General features: G+C 41.9%; 5 protein-coding genes and 1 pseudogene across 7 annotated transcripts; 3 read left to right on the top strand and 3 right to left on the bottom strand.

Annotated features, from left to right (window-relative positions):
* Positions 1 to 2,967: 2,967 nt before the first annotated feature.
* On the top strand, positions 2,968 to 7,014 carry il12b2 (interleukin 12B 2). Of its 2 annotated transcripts, XM_079271070.1 has the most exons (7): positions 2,968 to 3,102; positions 3,200 to 3,436; positions 3,684 to 3,789; positions 3,911 to 4,098; positions 4,433 to 4,581; positions 4,685 to 4,795; positions 6,735 to 7,014. In XM_079271070.1, exons 2-7 carry the CDS (start codon positions 3,388 to 3,390, stop codon positions 6,891 to 6,893), a joined length of 762 nt encoding a protein of 253 aa, XP_079127196.1. In that variant the 5' UTR covers positions 2,968 to 3,102; positions 3,200 to 3,387; the 3' UTR covers positions 6,894 to 7,014. The 2 variants fall into 2 exon arrangements, with proteins under 2 accessions (XP_079127196.1, XP_079127195.1); XM_079271069.1 differs by lacking the exon at positions 2,968 to 3,102 and having other exon boundaries at positions 3,388 to 3,789.
* A 936-nt stretch (positions 7,015 to 7,950) lies between these two features.
* LOC306779185 (protease-associated domain-containing protein 1-like) lies at positions 7,951 to 11,012 on the top strand. Its single transcript, XM_079270991.1, has 5 exons — positions 7,951 to 8,113; positions 8,339 to 8,439; positions 8,556 to 8,665; positions 9,021 to 9,188; positions 9,289 to 11,012. Exons 1-5 carry the CDS (start codon positions 8,038 to 8,040, stop codon positions 9,407 to 9,409), a joined length of 576 nt encoding a protein of 191 aa, XP_079127117.1. The 5' UTR covers positions 7,951 to 8,037; the 3' UTR covers positions 9,410 to 11,012.
* A 1,219-nt stretch (positions 11,013 to 12,231) lies between these two features.
* On the bottom strand, positions 12,232 to 13,113 carry LOC306778675 (annotated as a pseudogene). The gene has a single exon. The product of its transcript is annotated as an uncharacterized misc_RNA (transcript).
* Positions 13,114 to 16,177: 3,064 nt separating this feature from the next.
* On the bottom strand, positions 16,178 to 17,047 carry LOC306778453 (uncharacterized protein; the record flags this gene model as incomplete). The annotated part of the gene is made up of 1 exon (XM_079269949.1): positions 16,178 to 17,047. The coding sequence occupies one exon, from the start codon at positions 17,045 to 17,047 to the stop codon at positions 16,178 to 16,180; it is 870 nt and encodes a 289-aa protein (XP_079126075.1).
* Positions 17,048 to 20,956: 3,909 nt separating this feature from the next.
* Positions 20,957 to 22,375, bottom strand: LOC306778310 (uncharacterized protein; the record flags this gene model as incomplete). Its single annotated transcript, XM_079269775.1, has 2 exons — positions 20,957 to 21,850; positions 22,346 to 22,375. 2 exons carry the CDS (start codon positions 22,373 to 22,375, stop codon positions 20,957 to 20,959), a joined length of 924 nt encoding a protein of 307 aa, XP_079125901.1.
* A 1,909-nt stretch (positions 22,376 to 24,284) lies between these two features.
* Positions 24,285 to 25,181, top strand: LOC306779078 (adenosine receptor A1; the record flags this gene model as incomplete). The annotated part of the gene is made up of 1 exon (XM_079270827.1): positions 24,285 to 25,181. One exon carries the CDS (start codon positions 24,285 to 24,287, stop codon positions 25,179 to 25,181), a length of 897 nt encoding a protein of 298 aa, XP_079126953.1.
* Positions 25,182 to 25,463: the final 282 nt, after the last annotated feature.

Genomic DNA, 25,463 nt, shown 5'->3' with positions numbered 1-25,463 from the left:
TAAGAAGGCATTTTGTTAGTTGTATCATAATCAAACTCATGGTCCTAGTTAAATACATGTCCACAGGGGATTGAGGTGATGGAAATCAGGCCAGTTCTCCTCCTAATAGGGAAAGTATAGCAGTTTCTGTCTGTAGCCGCCCCTCTTCACAGTGACCCATGCTGAAGGCCCAAATGCCAGAGTACAATGTTCGCTCAACAATCTGTCAGATATCACTTTGAAATAACATACTGTATATTAAGTCACGAAACACAAAAGCCTCTTCCTCACGTGTCTGTCAGAGGTGTGTCGTGAAAACAGGAGCCGGTGCTCATGTTTTATCTCAGGTGCTACAGATCTACTGGCCCAAGACCTCGGGGCTTTTCTGTAAATCTATGAATCTCAGAAACGGTGATATACTGGGATTAAAGTTTCTAGAAGATTACAATGTTCCTACATCAGCACTTAAGGTCACCTCATCTCTGGCATTCACCACTGAATATCAGCTGGCGATATGTCTGATCAATATGTTGCCAACCAGTCATGGAAGGTGAACATTCAGCTGTATGATGTGAAAGGGTCCAAAAAGGTTTGAATCGGGGGCACAAAAGAAGCCGTACGGAGCATGATGAGGCATGTCTGTATATGACGCTGATGTGTTTTTGGTCGGGTGGATGTTGAAACCTTGACGGGCTGCCCCGACTTCTGGACTGAAGTGACCTCAGAGCCGGGTTTAGAAAAGGTTCTTTGGTTTAGGCCTTTGGGGGATTTGTAACACATTGAATCATCAGATTCAGATGAAGAAAAAGAAGAAGTTGGCTGACTCAAAACTGTCTTAAGACCTGAAAAGTGTGAGTGGAAGAAAAAAAACATGAAGCTACACTGAAACAAAATTTACAAAAACAAACTAAACTAAATCAAATTGTAAGTTCAGTGGTAGAGCAACGTATTTAATGTGCCGGCCACCAACACACAGTTGTGCCTCTTCCTGGTCAGTTCAAGACCCCCTGTGTGACCCATTCTGTCCTCCATCAGTAGATCAACTCGTATATTTACCGGCTCTGCATTCATTCAACAGCTGGACCTTTTTGTTGCAGCTATAGATTATCAACAATGTGAGAATTCACCACAGTCTCTGTCGTTAAATACTGCGAATACAGACGAGAGAAGGGATATTCGAGTACATTAAATTAGCAGCAGATGCATGAATAATGCTGTTTATGCTTTTAAGGAACTGAAACCTGAAACCAACTATTTCTGTTCGAATGACCAGACAGGCTTCGCAGAATTTTAGGTCATAATGCGGTGACAATATGCTTGTCATACCGTAGGTGCTGGATTCTAAGTAACTTGGAGTAAAATGTGCTTACCCACCGACGGCATGACAGAGATGCAAACAAATGTCGAACGCAGCCCTCCGAGGCTTTGTTTACTGAGGAAGTACTTCACGCGCAGTTTGACACGTCAGATGATCTGTTAGGATGAACACAATAACAAAGTGCGGGGGGAAAAGACACAAGAATGAAAACTGCTTTAAAAATAAAATAAAATTTGAGCATGAAGTCGCTCGTGACATTTGGCCGGACAAAAGTGGGTGTCCCCCCGTACATGACTAATGGGGCAGGGACAGTCCTAGTGTGTGTGTGTGTGTATGTGTGTGTGTGTGCTCTTTAACTGGGAGCATCAAATGTCTCACAATGATGGGGAGGAGATAAAACGTTTAAAAAATGCCCACGGTAACGCTGGGTAATTTCTGGGATTTGAGTCCAGAATGAGGATGTTTTTCATTAGATTCATTTGATGATTAATTATTTTTCACTTGAATGTCCTAGAAAGTGTGAGAAAATAGTGATAAATGCCCCAAAGCCCAAGTTGACATATTTTAAATTGCTTGTTTCTGTGCTACAAATAATTTCAAAGATTTGTTTTATCATTGACGAAAACTGCACATTTTCACATTTGAGAAGTAACAACTAGTGATTTTCAGTCAGCATCTAAGGTTAAAAACAAAGACTTAATGGCTTGTCAGTTTCTGCTCGACTCTTGCAGACGAATCTCTGATCTTTAGATGAGATAAACATTTGTGAATCTAAAAACAGATTTCATAACTTCCACAAAAGGAAGCTCACTAATAGAGAGAGAAACGTAACAATCATCTCTGTCGACTTTCTATTCAACTCCTTTATGTTCTGCTCCCAAAGGCATGATATCTGTAGACTTATAATTTAGTAAAATTACAGAAAAGGTTTAAGTTTTGAGGAACTTCAGGGTTGGGGGGGATAGGATTTGCCTCAAAAATACGAGATTAAAGATCAAATGTGTGTGTGCTCTGTATGATTCCAGGATTTGCAATCAGATATGTCGTATCTCACATGCGGCGTTACACTGCGGTGTTTCAACTTAAAAGGTTGAGGGCAGCCCCCCCCCGCCCTACTGGACACCCACACCCAACACTTCTTATCTCCATCTCCACCGTCCCTCACTCGAAACTCGCACTTTTGGTCTACGACATTTGACTTGCAAAACGGTGTCGAGGAAATGCGCCACCAGTGAGATCTTATCAGCTTTAATACATCGCTCAGTTCCCCCCACCCCCCACGCTTCCAAAGGTGACATGACGATGATGCATGCCACGATATATAAATGATGCTCAGTGGGCAGTTGCAGCATACGATCCTCTGGATTACGACCACGGAACTTCTGCTCTCCTGATTTGTTCTTTGGTATAGCTTCAGTGTAAACTCATCCAAAATGGTAAGAAATAACTATTGGAATTAAAGATGCTTCTTGTACTTATTATCTGGCCAGTTAATGTGGCAATTTATTTTTTTTATTTGTAAATGATTCAGTAGAACGGGGTAAAGGACCAGCTTTGCTACTTTGGTCATTTTGCATTATTATACCACATATTCTCAACTAAAAGCTTTCAGCTCCTGGAAATGTATAATTTTTTCCCTTAATTTAAGGGATCATTATTGAGGTTTTAATGGTAGTAATAGATGTTTTAAAATAATCCCCTCCTCTTTCTGCTGTTTCCTCAGAAGACTCTGTCACTGTGGTTATGTGGGCTTCTCTTCGCCAGCCTCACCAGAGCACATGGACTCAACCGCTTCCCAGAAAACTGTACGTCTTATTTACTCTCCACATGTTTTTATATTTTTTAAAATCGTCGTGAATGGTTCTAAATCTGTTCATCTTGTCCTGTTCTTAAATGTGGCAGTCGTGGTGGCGAAGAGGGACGACGCAAATCCAGTCACACTGACCTGCCGCACGGAGGCCCCCGGAGCCGTCACGTGGAAGTTTCAGGACGAGGAACCGGAGGACGTCCAGCAGAACGGACTACACCTGGCCCTGTCGGAGGTGGACACGCCCATATTGGGAGAATACAGCTGCTGGAGGGGAACGGAAATGTTATCATCCACCCATCTGCTGCTGGAGGCTGAGAAGGAAGTGTCAAGTGAGATGCTGCCAATTTCGGTTTCCGTTCTTTCTGCTGTTCATGTGCCATAAATGTCAGATAGTCCTTTCAAATAGGGGAACTTATTGTAACATCCAAAATGTGTAAAGTCTGGAAACTCTGTGCATGTGGATGATTCTCTCTACGATGCACTTCCAACATAAATGTCTTGCATTTAGTGACATTGTCCTCTTCATTTTGTTGGTTTCTATTAAACCGGTTTTCACTCACGTTTTTTTATCTGTAGATTCTCTCTCCATCATTTGTCGGGCAAAGTCTTACGACTGTAACTTCAGTTGTGAGTGCACCCACAGTGAACAAACAGCGGTGCGCTTTGGACTGGGCCATGACTGGTAAAGATTTTTTTTTTTTAAAGCAGATTCAGATAAATTACCAAGTAAAAGTATTGCAAAAAGTTCATACAGCTAGACCGACAAGCCTTTCTGATCTGTTGTTACCGCTCGCCCCCTGTAGCAGTGAAGGTAGGACGTCCTGTCACTGGATCAGTGCCGATCAGCTCGTGGACGGGAGATTCCACCTCGAGCTGTCCCACTCGCTCTCACCCTACGCCGAGGAGAGCACCATGCTGGAAGTCACCGCCGAGGCCATCGTCCACCGCTCTGTCCTCAGGAAGACCAAGAAATTTTACCTCAGGGACATCGGTAAGTTTTGTAGTCGCAATGTACGAAAAAAGAGACGATTCAAAGGATGAAATCAAATATTTTGAATTCAAACGATTAGGGTTTAGTCCCGATGATACATTGTAAAGAAAAGTCACTTTCTGATGACGTAAAAAGATATATTCTACATAAAAACTATAACTACATAAAATTCAGTGTCAAATTGAATATTCAAAAATAACAATTACAAAAACAGCTGTCATGACTTGGAACATTTAGAACTCATGTACAATAAGACAAGAACGCAGGTAAATAAATACATATTTACATGAATCCTTACTGATGCACTTTTTTGCTCTATTTGTCTTCCGTCCAGTTCAACCCGACAGTCCCCAGATTGTGACGTGTCAGGAGGGGGAAGAGGACCTGAACGTGACCATTGAGCCGCCGTCCAGCTGGTCAACCCCGCACAGCTTCTTCAGTCTGGAGCACGAGATCCAATACGTGTTGAAAGACAATGGCAAGGTACAAAGTCCAGCGATTCTCTGCGTTGTCCGTCAGTCTCTCTGTTGCTTTTTTTTCTGTTTTTGTTTTTTGTTTTCTTACCATGTGACCTGTCTTACTCTAGCTTGGACATTCATCATCCGTCCTGCTGCCGAAGGGCATCAGCAAGCTGAGGGCTCGCTCCAGAGACCCGCTGGTGCTCTCACACTGGAGCCAGTGGACCCCCTGGAAAAATGTAACCCACTGATGTTTTTCGAACCCACCACTGTCTTCTCGTGCTCTGTCGTTCGTCCTTACATGTCCACAATGTCCGCTCATGTCCTCTCACCCACTGAGTTTTTCATTGTGTCTCTGGCTGTCTCCCCTTTGGGGCAATCGCACACTGAAGCTTTAGGACAGAAGATCAGTATACACTGCTATTTATATTATATAAATAATATGTATAAATATGATTATATATATACATTATTTATATAATATAAATAAAGATTATTTGTATTTATATTATATATTTAAACTATTTATGTATTTATTCTTAATATTTATTATTTATTCTAACTCATACACACAAAAAGTAAAGCAAACACCATTATAGACATGATTTTCCCCAGTTTGGGGTCTGGTAACCACCAGAGGTCTAAATTGGGGGTGTTCTGTGTTCTGTGATTCAACATGAAATCTTATCAACCAGCAAAATATGTCAGGTTTCATGGAGACCAAATCCCATAAAATGGGTCTCCTGACATTGAAATCTAAGGAAATCCACATATTACCTCACTTCACACGAGTGTCCACTTGAGTCTGCTTTTAGACAGGCTTTCTCACGACACTCTTCTCGGCCCTGTGTATTTCTGTACAAGTGTGTTGGCGTTTCTGTGTATTCTGTTTGGCACCGTGCAAAAACAAGCGGCTATTAAAAGAACATTGTGCTTCCTTCCTGACACATGTTCCTTCTTCATTTATGTGTCGCTTATGTCATGTGCACAACCACTGACTCGAATTAGAAATCCCCATTGGATGCAATGCAGTATCAGTCCACATTTATGTACATGGGGGGGGGGGGGGGGGGGTGGACAAAATACTAGAAACATAAGTCACTGAGTGGGTGTTATTTATATTCCTAGCTGGGCATGAGATGAAGAGACATGATGCTTGTACTTTTAGTGACTAATGACTATGGGTCACAGTAACAAGTACAATGGGTGTCTGATTTGATCATAATGACTAGTCCCTGTTTGAATTCACACGAATTAATCTATCAGCAAACAAGTTAGTCCTTATAAAGAAAATCCGTATTCATATTTATAATATTCAACTGTTTTTAGTTGGTATTGAATGAGAAATAGAAGCTTTCCAGCAATGAATACTTTTTATTTAATTTGATAAGATCACCTAGTTTCGGGAGTAAAACCTACAATGAAATACCTGGCTGCTAATTCTTGTAATCCAACATTGAAGAAGTTAAAAGTAAAAAAAAGAAGAAAAAAATGAAACAATTTCTCACCTAAGACAGTTAGGAAAACAACGGGACACTCAAGCGACTATCAGCTACAGTGTTATTCTAATATTTTTACTTTTTACATCAATATCATCATTCAACAGTTACACACATGTGCTGACATCACAGACCCTTTAAGGCACCAGCTAAAACTAGCAAACCAGATTTGTTATAGAGAGCAAATGCACAGTGATGACACCAGTTGCTGTCTGAAATTCCATATTTTACTTTTTCCTCCTATAGTTCATAACATGAACAGGTTAAGAGGGAAATTTTTCCATCTAATATTCACTGAAACTGGTTAACACGCCGAAAGACGAACATTAAAATAATTTAACATTTGGTTTAGATACTCCCAAATCTTAAAAAGTAAAACAATCAATATATTGGCTGACAGCTCATTAACAGGCAAAGCCCTCTTTATCTGAGAGCCTCGCAAAGACACATTTGGAGCAGAGCGGGCTTGAAGCTTGAGCAGTAAATGACAAATAGCGTGCTCAGTGTGAAAGTGACCAAACAGTCACTCTTAAAGTTCTGTAACAGAGGTCATTCTTGATATTTATACTCAAAACTTGCAGAGACTCATTTCATTTTACACATTAAAGTTTGTATGCATTTCTTATTCAATGTTCTTGTCATCGTTTCAGAACCTAATCTGTCATTTAACTCATTGCAGGTGAGAAGAGGGAATCTATGCAAATGCAAAAACACAGCAAAATCCTGCTGCCCAGAGTTGCCATCTGGATACTTGGACAAATGCAAGAAGAAACAGAAGAAAGAAAGGAAAAAAGATGCCAAGCAGAGCCAGGCAATTTATAAGGAAGGTTCTCAATAACAACATGCATTGCGACTGGGATGCTGTCTGGGAAAAGTGGACACAGATTTGGGTGTATTTCTCTGAAGTAATTCAATTGTATTTGTCAAACGATTCAACATTGGGGATAGTGCAACACATATAGCCGTGCAATAAATCTAAGTGTTCATGAAAGTCTTGTTGTTCAGGTTTTGTTTAAACTGTCTGTATTTTATATGAAGGGTGGCTTCAATGTTACTATTTTAGTTATCATTTTCTGAGCAGCTGGATAACTAAAATGTAAACTTTATTGCTAACCAGAGGAACACTTTTAGTTCCGTTTTTTTTTGCCATTTTATTTGCATGACAATCTTGCAAGGGATTGGAAATGCAAGCCATTCCCTCCTCTTGAGTTCCAGTTGAGTTTTCGAAAATTGGTTTGGGACCAAAAAAAAAGCAACATTAAATCAGAACATCAAGTGGCGATGAGCCTTAAGGTTGGCCTTGCAATATTTATTACCCAATTTTGACACTCTGACTTGAAGAAAGTCCCTGTGGCTGAATTTGAAGGAGCTGTAACATTCTCAACATTAATTATAGCTGAAAATAACTATTATCTTTGTAAACTGTAAGGGAGCGATCGTTTCTTTTGAGAAATATGTTTCAAGGCTTTCTTGCCAAAAGTAAGATAAGAAGATTGATAAATGTGACCCCCAGAAGCTGGTTGATTTAGCTTTGCATACATATTAGAAACATTACATGAGATTGGTATCAACAATATCATCTTATTCTCTGCAAGAAAGCAAATAAGTGCATTTCCCAAAATGTCAAACGATTTATTTTATGTGCTTCTCTTTCTATGACAGGCTAACATAACATAACATCTGTTGACAAGTTGGCTGCTAATATAAAACTCTCATCTACATATTGCACAGAGAGTTGTAATAATTGTAGAAACGAACGAGGGGGCTAATGGGGCCCAAGGGCTCATCTTTACCCCGCGGACCCCTCGCAGGGTAATCCGGCTTTGCGAGATACGCATGCGCATGAAAAGAACCGCGGAAGTGGCTGCTAACCTGCCGCTCTGTTGTTGAAAGAACAACAGCTAGCATACAGTACCACACATGGACGAATACCGCACAGTCTCGTCTACGTAACGCGGAGGAGCTCTACAAATGTCTTGAAAATGGCAAAGGTTGTTCGGACGAAAGCTTTAGTTGTATTCCTCTTGAGTGTTTTTATGCACTTCAGTCGCATTTCAGGTGAGTAAGTTAGGGGGCGGGGGCGGGGGCAATGTTCAATTGCTAGTAGACAGCTAATTTAGCGAGCTAACGGGTCGTCGTAGCTGTTGTGTGTTTAATATATGTGCATTTACATCTCATTTCACCCCGCTGCTGTGTTTTACCAAACACTGGCTGCATACTGACTATGCAGTCATTCACATATCTGAGATAAGCCAGCTAACGTCTTTCTCTGGTCTGCCCTAGGTCTCGGGATCAATGAGCTGCTTTACTTCCGGGTCATCAGTCCAGAGGAGATCGGGTACATCTTTAGCGCAGCACCTGCTAAAGACTTCGGAGGAGATTTTGTTAGTGTTCTGCCCTTTTCTGATTTCCCATTTGTTGGCCACGGGATTCTAAAAGCTTCAGACACCCGCACGCTCACCACCTAATCACGTTCCTCTCCTCTCCTTTGGCCCACCAGACGTCATCATATGATGAGATTTTCCTCGTGCCAGCAGACCCAGCAGACGGCTGCTCGGAGTTGGAGGACATAGAGATCATACAGGGACAAGTAGTGCTGGTGGAAAGAGGGTATGTATGTATGTGTGCACGTGCCTGCATCACCTGTATCAGCTTGGATGGAGTCAGTTGGTAGTCTACATTGTAGACGTAGTCTAATATTAAGCTGCTTGGTAAACACAGGATATTGGTTTTGACTTTTAGCCCTCTTAAACCTAAATGATACTCTTTCAGTTGTAAAGATATTTTAACAAAACAAACACAGCCTGGCTTTGCAGACCTGGGTTCTTGTGGGAAATTGTAGTGACTTGTAGTTAGTTGTAAGTTGCAGGGAAGACGTTGCTTTTCTGGAATGTTTTAATCAAACCACCTTTAGTGTCGGCCTTTTGTGGCTCCTCACAACTTGTGTGCGTGCGTGCCCCTGCAGAGGTTGCTCCTTCGTACAAAAGGCCCGACACGTGGAGGAAGCTGGAGGCAAAGCCGTTCTGATCGCCGATGATGCAGCGGACAATGACAGCCAGTACCTTGACATGATCACCGACGGAAGCGCTGCCAAACCAAGCATTCCTGCCCTGTTCCTGCTGGGACGCGATGGGTAAGACGGATCATTCAGACCTGTTTTATTTTAGATTAACGCAATACATTTTGGGACATTAACAACCCCCCCTCCCCCCCTGCCCTTTTATGTATTCTAGGATGATGATCAGACGATCGCTTCAGAGACAAGCGCTGCCGTGGGCTGTCATTTCCATTCCTGTTAATGTTTCCTTGTTTGCCTCGTTCCCACTCAAGCAGCCCCCGTGGACTCTGTGGTAGAAATTAACCCGCAGCCTCGCAGGGAAAGATTCTTCAGTGTTAAACAAATACGCAAGTACTGCTGGTGGACCAGTCAAATTAGCATATGTACACATGGTTATGTCACGCTCAAACACGTGGCCAGAGGCATGAGGAGCGAGCCTTTCAACGGTGTCCGAGTGGACTCTTCGACCAGAGCTGTTGAACCAGGTGAGGAGAGGCAACTTCAGCAAGAGACACGCATGCTTATTCTCAGTGCTCAGCTGGTTTTTAACATGAGTCTCCAGATACTTCTGTACGGGCGATTTGTTGGTGAAACCGGAAAATTTACGTTAATATGACTCGTATCAGATTGAAGTGCACCATTTATTTTTGCCTTGTGAAATGGTACAACTTACGCAGGCTGCTTTGGGGTGAAAACAACAACAAAACAGTCCCTGACACCATATATTATTTAACTCTTGTACATTACAACATACCAGGCATGTCATCTCACTGTAAAATGATAATAAACTACTGCTTATTTGCATGAAGTTAAACAGGGCGGCACTCTGACTCAAAGGTTTCTCATATGGTTAATAAACAGGAAGGGTATTTTTTTTTGCATAAAATCATTTATTGCCTTTCATATCTACATAACTTTAAAGACCCACATTTTCTGTCTGTTTTGCATATATACTAATATTAGCGCAAAGGCAGAATCTCTTCTGCCAAAAATAAAGCAAAAGGTAAATGCATTTATGGTCGCAATACGTCTTCATCCATTAATGGCAGCTGATCAATGAATAAGAAATAGTTTCATCTTGGATTTTATATGGCATGCAACGATGTTTTGTATCTGCTTCTATATTCTTGTATATGTTTATTAATAACGTGCAAAGAGGTCAGTACGATTCTTTGAAATTGAATCTGGAAAACTAGAGCACAAAACATTCAAATATGAAACTTATGGAGGAGTCATGAAGTATTAGATTTCTGGTTTTAGTTGATCTCTCACATTTTCTTTCATGGTTTATTTTCAACAAAATTTCAAGTTCATTGCAATTACTGCATATTCCTGTTAAAGGTTTTAGGTTGTTTGCTGTCATTGTTATAATATTCAGTAGTTTTGTACTGATAGTGTACAGATATTAGAATGATACATTAAACTTACTGGACTTATACCTTGGCACCTGTATTTTATTGGACTGTCTGCTACTTGCCCCTCCATGGAGGGAGGGGCTGGTGTCCACAATGAGCTTTCTGCCCGTCTTCATGTGAACTTTTCTTTGTCTTCAGAGAGCTTGAGCTTCTTTAGGGAATATAATATGAATTGCTTATTTCTTTTTGCTGAAATTACAATATTGTATCTGTGAGAACATTTGAATCTGAGAGATGTACTGCTTTACTTTAAGGTATATTCACTCGTAGATGAAAGCAGAGGAGACAAGGATAGTGTTGTATTTATTTGTTTATTGATGTGTGGATTGCAAGTAGAAATCTGAGAAGGATCTGTATTTGTCTACCACTCAGCATATGGGTAACGTAGCCTGTCATTTCAAATTGTATTGCCTTATAATGTGATAGCCATTGTTGGCCATTTTCTCTTAGAGAAAAGGGACATACATATGATAAATAATAGATATTGCATCACAATTGTAGCATTCTTTTCAGAAACAGTGTTTTCCATCTCGATAAATAGTTTGTGGACTCAGAAGGTTACTGAACGAACTAATATCTTAACTAATGTTTCAACCTCACACCGATCCTCACAGAGGTGTAGTCTGTGATAGCAGGTGTGGTGGTTATTTAACCCAGTGAAAACCGCTGTCCGTTTTTTTTTTTTTTTTGAAAGAAGACATGTCAGTAATTAATAACAATTAGAGATAGGTGCATATTTTGAATCTTTCCATTCCGTCTATTTAATGTTCAAATGCTCAGTGGTAACTTGGTGTCCGAGTACAAAAAGCAGCTTTACGCACACCACCAAAAGTGTTAATGTATACAAGCTTACATGCAACAGCAGCTACACCAGGAAAACCTAAGAGAATGCACTTTATATATATATGTTTAAAAAAAACACCACAAAAGCCAAATATGACATGACTGCACTTTACTGCGTTTTAAACAGGATTTATAGCGATTCAGCACCACATCAGTATGGACAGCGACACTGCTGACAGCAACGTACAAACGAACCTATGTGGGAATTGATGGGAAAACATAATGGAAGCATCGGTGATACAAAATAAATACATTTTAAACAATGTTTTTACGTCAATTTATGTTCCTTAGCTCAGTAGGCTACACCGAGTTCTTCGTGTCATGTTCATCTGCCCACCTGTACCCTCACACATTATCAGAGCAAATAATAGATGTAAATGTAAACTTGTAAAAAAATATATATATATATAGATTATTAAATCGTTTACACTTTTTGACTTTACTATAACTTTTCTAATTTCAAAGCGGATGCAGTTGGCATTAGTACAGCGCACCACTAAACCACAGCAGATCATTTAACATTTAATATGAGCTGTTTCAGGACTGATGGGCCACACGTGAGACCTCGTAAAATCTAGAAGGAAGCCTATGCGAGTCAAAAACTCGCATAGGCTTAAATCCAAATAATTCTGGTAGGATTAAGAGAGGGAGAGATGGAGGCAAAATAAACAGTTGATCAGCTGGTGGTCCTCGGGTTGTTATTTCAATGCCTTTTCAACTCCCTTCCCGTGACAGGAGCCAACTCTAAAGAAAAAAGGGGCAGACATAAAATGAGGTTTAGATTATAAGACATTTATAGATAAATAGGTTGACCATGAGAGTGACTTTTGCATGCGGTGTTTTTCTCCCCCGTCCCCCCTTTACCTCCTTCCACATCTCGGACACACTGCCCCGCACGGTCCTGACCACGGCTTCCCTCAGAGACGGACTTCCCCAGATGTACACGGACGGCTGCACACCGATGTGAAGCGAACAATGATTTCGAACGGATTGTGGGCATCGTTCCTAAAGTCAGTCATGTATCTTCCAAACGCAAATGTGACGAAGATGTATATAAAAGCGGGGAACCACAACACCAAGAAGGTTATGACGAAGAAAATAATAATCCTCAACGATTCCTTCTTGCTCTCTTTGTCGGCGCCGGGATCCTCTTTGTCGAGCTGGAATCTGGCGACCACGAACAGTTTGACGGTCATGACCACTTTGGTGAGCACGATGATTTGTAAGCTGACAATGCCGTACATGTACAGCTCAAATGCGTTGGATAGTGGCAAAACACTTATGACGATCGTTTGGGAGTAGACATGAAGCCAACAAAAGACGTTTGCCAAGATAACCACCCGCCGGGTTATATAGCGCGTGTAGATGAACGGATGACAAACGGCAAAGTACCGGTCAAACTGTGCGAATAGAAATGCCGTCATGTTCACCCCGAGGAGAGCCGGTAACAAGTTGATAGTTCCATTTGTGGGCGGATGTCTCTCGCTGACATCGAACAGACCGAGATAATACACCGAAACTCCGACCAGAGTGTCAGCAATACTGGTGTTCAGCATGAAAATGAACCGGTTCTGGAGGCGGAGGGCTCTGGTGGCCAAGATGGCGACGACCACGGAACCGGCTACCAGAACCACGGTTGTATCGAAGACTATGTGAAAATCAAAAAGGAGAAAATCTACAGGACTGTCGAAGTTCACCGAGAGAGGAACTCCTCCAGAGTCTGTGATGTTGGGGAGGAGCATTGTTCCAAAAATGCGCTTTGCATTTAATGTCCTTTTACAGCTGGTTGTGAAGCCACTGCCCATAAACTGAACTGTTTTTTACCCCATGAAGCATGACCTCATCTCACTTTCCATATCAATGTTTAAGCTTAAAAACTTTTAAAATAATGACAGACATTTAAGTTCGTTTTCGGTTATTTTTTTCCATTTATTTAGTCGTTGTCAAATAAACTCTTAACAGTAGAGTCTACATTTGTTTTCCTTCAGTTTTTCCATTTCATTATTCAGATTTTTCAGAGAATTCAGATTTTTTTAATGGATATTATAAAACAGGGACAGAAATAATTGATAATAGTACGTTAAAAAAAGTCACAGTATAGTAAAAAGTCTAAGTTTTGTATGGAACAAAACCACAATCACATTCTGAACCCTAGAAAGTCACGCCATAATGTGTCGAAAGTAACGTAAAAATGGTATAGGCCGAAAAAATTTAATTATATTGAGAAAAATTCATGGTATCGAATAGCCACGTCATAAGTCAAAGACAACGGTCATGTACTATGTTTAAAAAATGTACTTGTATCGAATGTCAAAAGAATGTAAAAAGCATCGTATGTGATACCAACATTATTTTTAAAATGTCAGTCTAGTATGTCTAAAAAAACGTCTTAGAAAAAGAATACAAGTTAATTTCGCATGAATCTGCTGGGCCCCTTTAGAGCCTCTTTCTCTTTTGTGTTTCTCTCTCAAACCTGCTCCAACATTTGCTTTCTGGCAATTTCTTAAAACACATTATTTTGGGAATATGAAACATATAAGCACACAACTGAGTTAATTACTTTCATAAAGCTCACTAACTAAATTTGAGCAAAGGGACTATTATCAAGAAGAGTCCTCAAGATTAAATCTAATATTGTTTTTCCCCCTTTTAACACGAGCCGCATGCAGAAATCCTGCCCAGAACCTTTGCTTTGTCTTTTTTTCACCCTCACGTGCAGCAACGTTGGGCTTTTACTGAGCTGAATATAAGACATTCGCTGTTGTTGAAATATGTTTCTAACTGAACCTGATACAGTGTATACACTTCTGAATGCTTACATTAGTGCGTTAATAGTTCATGGAGCTTTGTGGTCTCTTTAAGCAGGAGGAAGCAGCAGCCTCCATAAGTTATCCTCCTCTTAAAGTTCAAAATGCAGGGATGTTTTGTTTGTCAACGTCATTGAACACAGTGACATAACCAATTAAAACATGTCCGAAATAAAATATTGAGACGAATGGACAACAGTGTTAATCTAATCTGCCAATGTCAGCAAATCGTATGGTAAAGAATTGAACCTCGTCATCATTTGTGTTTGTGGGACGTTTAATCTGGGTTTTTTTTAGAAGTCGTTGTGGACTTCAAACTCTATTTCAACCGAGGTATGTTTTATTTAAATTAACTTGTACTCTTGATTTGATCTGTTTTTCGACACAACTTCAGCACCGGGAGCTGTCCACAATGACCTCGTGCCAATCGAGGCAAAAGTTATGCCGTCGTCAAGTATACGGGTAACTGTTATGTGGTAATGAGGCTGGTTTGATTGGGGTTCACGTTGGCTCTCTGCGTCACAGTATCTGTATTAAAGTTAAGAACGGTGCTGAAACGTGTGGATGAAGCCTGAGGTAAATTAATTCATTTGGAGGCCGGTAAAAATAGTTTGACTCTGCAGAGTCGCCCTCAACAGAGCAGTATATATGAAGAGCGATACACCTGGCATTTTCTAATAGTTTTGACTTATTTTACTGTCTTCGAAACATGGTGAAAATGACGTTAAAGGATCTTGAGCTCTTTGCAGATGAATTATTTTTCATGTCTTTCTTTAGTCATCTTCATACAGTCCGTTCATCACAGAATTATTGCACTACAGCTGCTGACGGAGTCCTCGGTTAACTCATCTTTTTCACGGACATTGGATCTTCACAGCTCTTTCCTTTGCCGCGTCCCCTCACCGACCGGTCTCAAGCCGACTCAACTCCATGCATGGCAACTTTACTGCTGAGAGAAAAGAATGGCATCGTCGTTGCAGTAAAGTGTTTTGGTGGTATCTCGGCCGACAATTCGGTGTTGTTCCCGGGCGTGGATGTGCACATTTCTGCCGGAGACAGGCGGCGTGTTGTGGTAGTATTCTGACCGCGTAATAGTGCGAATGAGAGGCGGTGATGGAGAGGGAAAATAAGGTTAAAGTGTTAAAATGTTGATTAGAAACGTATTTGTAATACGTCAAACACAAACGTAATCAGGGAGAAAAAGTAGAAAATAGGCCTATAGCTGCGATTCAGCACCACAGCAGCGGACAGCGACACCGCTGAAAGCAGCAAATGAAGCTGCAGGGAATTTACCACGGCCGAAAACACAACGGAAGCATCAGTGATCAAAAAACCAACATCATTTTCTTTCAGCTAAAGCTCATTATCTCACTACACCGAGTTGTTCATTGGTCATGTTCATCTGAGCAGATATCAACTGGAGCCTGGCTATCATCTAAACCCATCATGAGAGCAAATTAGTTTAATCTATTTCAAATTGAAACTGAATCCTTATTTCAAAATCATCTTTCATATTGTCGCTTTGTCTGAAATTTCTCTTCTAATTTGATTGTGGATAAAATGAAAAAAAAAATTGAATGAAAATATGGAAACATTGAAAATAGCGTTTGCATAATACACTTTTTGACTGTAGGTTGAGTATAGGCTGTATGGTTTCAATCCAAATTATTCAAAGAGAGAGAGAGAGAGAGAGAGAGAGAGAGAGAGAGAGAGAGAGAGAGAGAGAGAGAGAGAGAGAGAGAGAGAGAGAGAGAGAGAGCGCGCAAAACAAAGAAGACAGTTGAAGTATGAGAATAACGTGCTGATTTGTGGCCTCTGGTTCTTATTTCCATCAATTGTTATACCTTCCTTCCCGTGACAGGAGCCGACTCTAAATAAACACGTAGACAATAAGGAACAATGGCTACAACTAAATCAAATCACAGTATAAAAACAAAGTTGAACATGATGCATTTTGCGGGCGGTTCCGCACAGTGTCCCCCTCCTCCTTTACCTCCTTCTATCTCGGACACACTCTGCCCCACACGGTCCTGACCAGGGCTGCCCTCACAGATGGACTTCCCCAGATGTACACGGACGGCGTGCACACCGCGTTGAAGCGAGCCATGATGGCAAACAGATTGGTGGCCTCGTTCCTAAACGTCAGCCCTCTTCCAAACACAAATCTGATGATGATGTTTGAAAAAGAGGGGAGCCACAACACCAAGAAGTTTACGACGACGAAAATAATAACCCTCAACGATTCCTTCTTGCTCTCTTTGTCGGCGCCGGGAGGCTCTTTGTCGAGCTGGAATCTGGCGACCACGAACAGTTTGACGGTCATGACCACTTTGGTGAGCACGATGATTTGTAAGAATATAATACTGAAAACATACAGCTGTAACGCTTTGGAAAGTGGCACAAAACTTAAAACGATCGACTGACTATAGACGTGAAACCAACAATAGACGTTTGCAGAGATAACCACCCGCCGGGTTATATAGCGCGTGTAGATGAACGGATGACAAACGGCAAAGTACCGGTCAAACTGTGCGAATAGAAATGCCATCAAGTTCACCCCGAGGAGAGCCGGTAACAAGTTGATAGTTCCATTTGTGGGCGGATGTCTCTCGCTGACATCGAACAGACCGCGATAATACACCGAAACCCCGACCAGAGTGTCAGCAATACTGGTGTTCAGCATGAAAATGAACCGGTTCTGGGGGCGGAGGGCTCTGGTGGCCAAGATGGCGACGACCACGGAACCAGCTACCAGAACCACGGTTGTATCGAAGACTATGTGAAAACCAAAAAGGAGAAAATCTACAGGACTGTCGAAGTTCACCGAGAGAGGAACTCCTCCAGAGTCTGTGATGTTGGGGAGGAGCATTGTTCCAAAAATGCGCTTTGCATTTAATGTCCTTTTACAGCTGGTTGTGAAGCCACTGCCCATAAACTGAACTGTTTTTTACCCCATGAGGCATGACCTCATCTCACTTTCCATATCAATGTTTAAGCTTAAACTTTTAAAATAATGACAGACATTTAAGCTCATTTTAAATATGCCCTATGTACGCGCTGTTGCAGAAAACCATGAGCTGCTGCCACTTTTGACCCTCCTGCCCCCATTCCTCCCCTCTACAGTTTTTCTGTGCTACTTGTTCCCACATTTGCTGTGTGGTAACTTGATTAAACATACTGATTCAGGGATTTGCAACATATTCACCGTATCTTTTGCCTGAAGGGTGCATTGCGTCATTTTCTGAGCCCGATCGCCTAAAAATTACGTTCCCCCGAAACTAAAATGCATTCTCAATTACGTTTGAAACGTATTTTATCCCTGATTACGTTTGTGTTTGACGTATTACCAATACGTTTCTAATCAACATATCTTTGCCATACTCTGCTCTTTATTATTTTTCTGTCATCTGCCTTGCCTTTATTTACTAACCCTAACCCTGTCCTTACTATTACCCTAACCATAACCACGTCCCCCCGTGCGTGGATCAGCGCATTTCTGCCGGAGACAGGCGGCGTGTTGCGGTAGTATTCTGACCGCATAATAGGGAGGAGAGGCGGTGGTGGAGAGGGAAAAAAAGGTTAGTGTTAAAATTTTGATTTGAAACGTATTTTGTAATACGTCAAACACAAACATAATCAGAGAGAAAATACGTTTATGGTCAAACGTAATTGAGAATGCATTTTAGTTTCGGGAGAAAGTAATTTTTAGGATACAGGGTTGCATTTTCTAATGTTACTTCCATTTTAGGGAGGAATGTATCTTTTGCTTACAGTCGCCAGCTCTATCATGCTTTACCTGCAAAAAACAACAACAAAAACAAACTTTTCAATACGGGGGAAAAGTATCAACTAAGATTCCCAGCATGAGATCTGTTTAACCAAAGAATTTGTTTATAATAAGTTTGGAAATGTAAGGTGACGTTTTTTGGAGCTGTGAGAAGCTGCTGTCGGTCCCTGGTGTTTTTGAAATTACTCTCCGACAATAATTAATGAAGTCGAGAACCATTCATTTGTTTAAGGCACACTAACTAACGAGCTATCTCGTTAACTATAGCAGACCGTTTTGTTTAAATTTCAACTCAATGCAGAGTTCCGACAGTGAGAGTAATCACATGAATACAGTCGCCATGTCATTCTGTATGCTGAGTGTATGCTTTGGTACTGTTGTAGTTCCTCGTGGAGTCACCAAGAGACACCAAAAAAACATCCTCCCACTCACTGATGGTTGATGGATGTGATACTTTAAAGTCATCATAGCTGCTGAGTGTTCCCAAACAACATGCAGCACTGCAGATTCCGTTCCAAAGTATACGCACTGCTCGTACTTTGAGCAGCATTCAAAGATTGGGACATATGACTTGGTCATAGCTTAGCACCTTCAACTTTGACCCTCATGATGACCTTCATCAGGGCCGTTCAGCCACCACGCAACCGCAGCGTGCCATAATAATAATAATACTAATAACTTTATTTATATCACTGTATGTTACAAAGATGATCTAGGGTGACGGACTAACAGGTTGAGCACGTATACACCAAGGCGAGTTGAATAACTTAGCATGGTTTGAATTTGGTTTAATATTTACTCTCTTTATTATCTATATACCCAAGATCTTTCTCGTTGTGTTTTGGTTCACTTTGTAAAATGAGAATAAAACAAGATGTAACATATATAAAACAAAATAAAAAAAGAATAGATATGAAAGCAAAGACAGTAGCATGATTAGAACTTTTAACTGAAATATTGTCAATTTTATGTCCAGCATGATGTGTGTATCTGAATTTGCTCGAAAAACGTTGCCTGAACACATCCAGGCAGCAGGTTTATCAACAAGTTGGGCAATAAATTGGTATAAAGCTTATTTCTAGGACACAGATTAGCCACACCTTTGTAAAACGGACAGGCTGCTTAAATGATCATTGTGATTATTTATTTGTTTAATAATAATTGAATGAATAATAAATAATAAATCATTACCATAAACCATCCAATTGACCATTCGATAATGCACACAAATTAAGATCTGTTGCTTTTTGCTGAATCTGTATCAACATTTTGCAATTTAATTAACAGCGTTTCCTCACATCGACCACAAATACTAATCCGGGCGACATAACGCTTTCTCCTACAGAAATTTGATGTTGTAAATAGCATTGGACGTATTTTTGGAAGGAGACAGGGTAGGCCAACAAAAAAAAAACACAAGCCAGCACAATACCATGGCCCTGAAAATGGAAATACCTTCCGTGGAAAAAGGCCCGTATTGCTGCCGTTCTGTTCGCTCGTTTGTCTGTAACAATACATTTAACAGGTAATTTAATGCGTCATGTGTTTCAAATACAGCTGTGTTCACCTGCAGAGCTACAGCGACTGAAACGAACGAATATATCAAGTCTAAACCCTCCACAATTCAAAACCAAGTAGAGTTTCCCCTTAAAGTTGTTGGTTTAACCAACCTTTGTCTGTCGCGCAGCAGATTTTGCTCCGTGCCGTTTTTCCACTTCCATGAGAGAAGGGCTCAGAGACGACACAACCGCCATTGCTATTCAGGGACGGAAATAAAACAAGTCCAGAATGTGACCAAACATCAGAATAAACCAAGAAAACTTCAGCCACTGCGGTTCCAAACATTCGAGAATGCTCCCTGATCCGGGATCAGCACCGTGGACAGCGGTCACGACGCTAGAATATTCCAAACGCTCCAGCTGAGCCACAGGGAAGCAGAAGTACGCCTGAACCTTAATCGCAGCTGAACATATTATTTCAGTACAGTCATGTTTACATGCACATTGTCGGTAACCAGAGGCATCCACAAAGACACATGAACATGCCTGAAGGGAAGGAGTGGGTCCTGCGTCTTTAAAACATTTTAATATTGCTCAAATTTCCCTTTCTCCCAGTTGGTAAAAAAAATCCCGTCTGTTATATTATGATATGCTGAATTTCACAAATCGTACTGCCAATGTGATCGGGCATCATTGAACATAAATGTCCAATGTGAACTGAGGGCCTGTACTGCATGCGATGAATTCAAAATGTTTATTTCAACAGTTTCACCCGTGATGGGAAGTTGCATGAACAAATGCCAGCTTTAAAGAAAAAGTAAAACAGCATAGCAAGACACTGAATACAGGGGACATAACTGACATAACCTGCAACGGAGACGAGTTTCCCGGAACATAAAAACACACAATCAAGATAAGCAACAGAGGCAGTTGTTTAAATTAAATGTATCCACAAGTTTAATTTTATTCTGTTGAAAGCGTGTATTACAAATATAACAGGTGTGTTTCTTATAACAAAAAAAAACATCGTTTCCAAATAAAAATGCCAGAAATACGTGTTCTTAGCCCCAAACGGTCATGGATTACCTCAAATATGCGGCACTCATTGGTCTCACTTCAACCCCCAAAACACATCCACACTTCACCTTTGTTATCACACCTGTATCCCTCACGCAAAAGGGTTCATCTGCGTTTTTTTGTTTCAGTCATTTTTTGAAAACGGGATGAAAGAGAGCCATTCTCACGTCGGCCGAGCGATTTGGCCATTTAACCCCTTCTCCTTATGATGATGGCTGCTTCGTTATCAACGTTCCGCTACGCCATCAAAGTGAAAGCCAATTCTGAAAAAAAGAGGGACATGGTGGTGGACAGAGACAGTTAACGTTAGTGTCTTGCATAAAAAAATTCTACAAACAGAACAAACAGACCTTTCATTCAACACGGTGCGTAACGCGCGGGTTGCAGCTAAAACCCGCAGACACGACTGTCTCTCTCACCTCGCCCTCCGGCGGCAGGGGCACACCGTCCTCCACACAGCCTCCCGCAGCGCCGGGCTGCACCAGATGTAAACAGCCGGGGTCACGAGCGCGTTAAGGCGCGCCATGCTGGCGAACAGATTGGTGGCCTCGTTCCTGAACCTCAGGCCTTTCCGCGTCAGGTGCCTCACGATTATATTGACGAAGGACGGACACCACAGGGCCAGGAAGCAGATGACCACGAACACGATGATGCGCAGCGACTCTTTCTTGTTGTCGCGCTCCGCGCTCGGCGCCTCCCTCACCAGGTGGCTCCTGGCTATGATGTACAGCTTGATCGTCATCAGCACTTTCACGAAAACTATGATCTGCACTGTCATCACGGCGAACGCGTTTATCTGAGCCGCCTTCGAGATGGGCATCATGTTCTGCACGGTGAGGAAGGAGTACGTGTAGATCCAGCAGAACGCGCAGATGCCGATGACCGCGGCTCTCGTGACGTAGCGGTTGTAAAAGAACGGGTGGCACACGGCGAAGTAGCGGTCGAACTGGGCGAAGAGGAAGGTCATCAGGTTGACACCGAGGAACGAGGGCAGGATATAGTACGTCCCGTTTCTGGACGGGTAGCCCTCTTGGACGTCGAAGAGGCCGAGGTAGTAGACCGAGAAGCCGGTCAGCGTGTCGCTGACGCTCGTGTTCAGCATGAACAAGAAGCGGTTCTGGCCCCGCAGGGAGCGCGTGGAGGAGATGCCGACCACCACCGAGCCAGCGATCAGCACGGCGCTCGTGGCGAATAGGATGTGGAAGGCGAAGATAAGGTAGTCCTCCGAGGTGTCGAAGTCCACAGACAGAGAGATGGTGCCGTTGAGAAGCATCCTGGCGCTCCGCCAGAAGACGGAGACGACTGGTCGCTTTTAAAGACGAGCGATGCTCTGAATTTAAGCGTTTTAAACCTCCAAAGGGAAGACGCATGTCAGACATACAGGCAGAATAAATGAGGCTGAATCACGACAAGTCCCACGGGTGTTTGGTAATGGTGAAAATCAACGAACAAGATGATCAGTTTGGTGGCTTGTTAGTGCGTCCTGTGGTTTCCATAACATAATCTGTGGTTCGGTGCGGCCCGCTTTAATCTGATTTCTTCTTGAAGTCATGACTCAGCAATGTTTTAATCACTTTTCTTCGATGCCTTCACTTTTCCCATGAATCTGTAATCTGTAACCTTAAATGATGAACTAATGAGTTGACGTATTTCATCAAAGGTAAAGTTCTCGTTTCTGTCATAAAAACAAATAACTTCGTACGAACACAAAGACAAACAGGATTGTCTTTTATTGCAGTTGCATTTTGCAAAACAAATACGCGCGGGTCACTCGAGGACCTCTTCGTATTGTTTATTGCTTTACTTCATTAACGTCTGTCCGCTTGTAAGTCATTAAATCGTTCGAGCTATGAGAACTTTCAACCTACAATATCGGACTAAAGCCGATGCGTGTTTTAACCACTAGAGGGAGTTATGGTAATATGTTTTCACTGTAAGGCCAAAAAGGCCTTGCCCTGCTGATGGCAGTGATCACTGGTCTTGCATGAAATAAGTTCAAGCCTATACATTTTGAATTGAGTTTATATTCAATGCACTGTCGTACTGAATCCAAATATATAAGCTTCTCTCATAAATAGGCCATAAAGAAGTTTAATGCTTTTGGTTCACGGAAGTTTCCTCAAACACGATTAACGTACACGGATTGATACTAAAGCAGTGAAGTCACTGAAACACCTTTAAAAAAAGTCTGCTATCTGCATGAAGACACTTTGAGCAATGTTACAAAGGTCGTTCGAGACCTAACTTTAGAGAGACCATCATGAACGTTAGGTCTGGGCAACTAAACCACACAGTTAGGTTTAGGAAGACTGTCACGAATGCTGTGTACGCAACAGAGAGGCGGTTTTGACTTCAACCGATTTTCATATTTCCAAGTAAACTGACCATAAACCCTGTTAATAAGACAATAATACACTACAGAGAATAGCCTTACTTGTAGCTGTAACATACAAATACATTGAATTTGATCTTAGCTGAAAATCAAAAACATTCTGCTAGCTAAACTAAAAGGCCATCGGGTACCTTTCTCTGTGAGCTAAAGTCAGTTTAATGAACAAACAGAGTCATGTTTTGGTTATAAGTATGGCTGAATTTGGGGATTGTTTATAAAAACTGAGTTTAGTAGTGTGTAAGTGTCAAACAGGCTAGAAAGCTAATGATTAAATCTATCGGTAGGTATTTCTAAACCTGTGTGGTTTTGCCCAAACATAACATTCGTGACGGTTATGTTCGTTTTGATATCTAACCATGATGAATTTTCCAAAACCTAACTAAGTTGTTTCGTTGCCTAAACTATAACTTTACTTATGTAGGCTAAAGCAATTTGGCTATGGAAAAAAACATGTTTTTTAATATATTGCATTTTATGACTAACTTACGAACTGCCGCGAGACTGTGTTGAATATAACGCATAGTAAAATACCATACAAAGCGATTATACAGGTAAGTCTGTTACAGACAGGTGAATGAGTGATATCGAGAGATCAAAACTGATCGTCTGATAATGGTCTTTTTATGGCCCAAAAGCAGCAAATTAAACCTTACTTTGGGAGCATCAACTTCAGAAACAACTGCACAAAATAAAGTAAAAAGAACATTTAACTATTACAGCAGATTACATAATCATAATATTTCCTACTTTATTCATTTTTTGTCCTAAAACTTTATAACAAGCACAAAGTTTCTCAAGGCATTAATAAACGTGTGTGATGTCTTTCATATGACTGAAGTGCTCGTATAAAGTCAAAGTGCTTTACATTGAGAGAGGTCAGACAACTTAAACAGAAGTATGAGGTTTAGCATGCATGCAGCAATAGATTCTCCAAAAAAGAAAGATTTTTAAAGTCGCAAAACCTAATTGGAGATGCAATAACATATTTTGAGTTGAAAGCAAAGCTGAATATATTGGTTTGTTGTTGGCAATCCAAATGATAAAAGGCATTGAATGAGGCTGCTCTGTTTTATATAAAGACTGTTAAAGTCTGTAAGAACTGCTGATAATGGAAACTTGAAACTAATAATCTATGCACTGAGGGGGGAAAATGCACTAATAGGTCAATAACGTGTTGACCCCTTGCATCAGCAGCTTGTTGACTTGTTGTCTGTGAACATCAAAGTCACCCAGGACTTGTCTCTATACATAAATAAGAGCAGAGGTGACCAGGGGGACAGATGTGCAGTCACACAGCTGCGCCGCTGCCGTGTGTGCGATGAAGACCTGAACAGTTGCAAACGCCGCTCCGATGAGTAACAGCAGCCAGGCTCTGTCTCCCGTGCTGCCCCTCACGAGCTTTAGCAACGTGCTGATGTTCCTTTTCAACATCCTCCTCGCCGCCACCATCATCTTCCTCAACGTGTCCGTGTCGCTCGCCATTCTCCTGGACGGCGCGCTGCGCGGCGAGAACCGCTTCATGTACATGCTGAGCACCTGCCTCAGCGACGTATGCACCGGCGTGTCGTACTACTACGCCGGTGTCCTCGACGTTAGGGACAGTTTCGACTCCCCCACGCGAACCTATTACATCGTGCCCACGTTCCTGGGGCTCTCTTACATGGCCATCTTGGCCGCGCAGGCGGACCGGTACCACGCGGTGGTGTCGCCTTTTAAATACTCGCAGCGCATGACCCGAAACCGGACCCTGCTGGTCATCCTCGCCTGCTGGGTCTACGCGTTCCTCATAGTGGCCGCGAATAACCTGGTGACGATCGGGGTCGCCAAGAGGATCACGAGCTTTGGCTCGTTGGTGGGTAACATATTGACGGTGATCATAATGATAGGGCTGAACATCCAGCTGTTCGTGATAGCCAGGTTCCATCTGGAGCGGGAGCCACCCTCCGAAGAGAGGGACAGCAAGCGCTCGTCGGTGTATCTCATACTGGTGGTGGCCGTGTTTTTCCTGGGCACGTGGCTCCCCATATTCTGTCATGTCATAGTGTGCAATTTCTTCGGGACGACGTGCTATACGTTCAAGAACGAAGGCACCGACCCGCTGCGCATTTTGCCCCGAGTTAACGCCGCCCTGACGCCCATCCTGTACATCAGAGGGTGCTCCGGGCTCCGCGCGACGCTACTCGCCAGAGTGTGGAGACCCCGCTGCGGCGGGGTGGGTGGGGGTAAGAGGGTGATGGCACGCTGTTAACGTGTTTTAGTGTCATCCTTACACGAGAGTTCAATTCTAAAAGGGTTTTACGCATTCATTTGAGCCCAGAATCACTTGGCAGGAAACGGATTCATGGCCTGTTTAGATAATGATCATGTTTTCATTTTTAACAGCTCGTTGACACGAATATACACTGTGCAGGGTCAAACAAATGTATGCAATATGTTGCACTTATACATGCTTTAACTATTTCTTTTTTTAAATGCTAGTGCTTGATAGTCATCGTTCATCCCCACACACACACCCAGTCCCCATGCGGCC

Source organism: Melanostigma gelatinosum (assembly GCF_949748355.1).
Source record: "Melanostigma gelatinosum genome assembly, chromosome: 6".
Taxonomy (NCBI): Eukaryota; Metazoa; Chordata; class Actinopteri; order Perciformes; family Zoarcidae; genus Melanostigma; species Melanostigma gelatinosum.
This window is presented reverse-complemented; position numbering and strand designations above follow the sequence as displayed.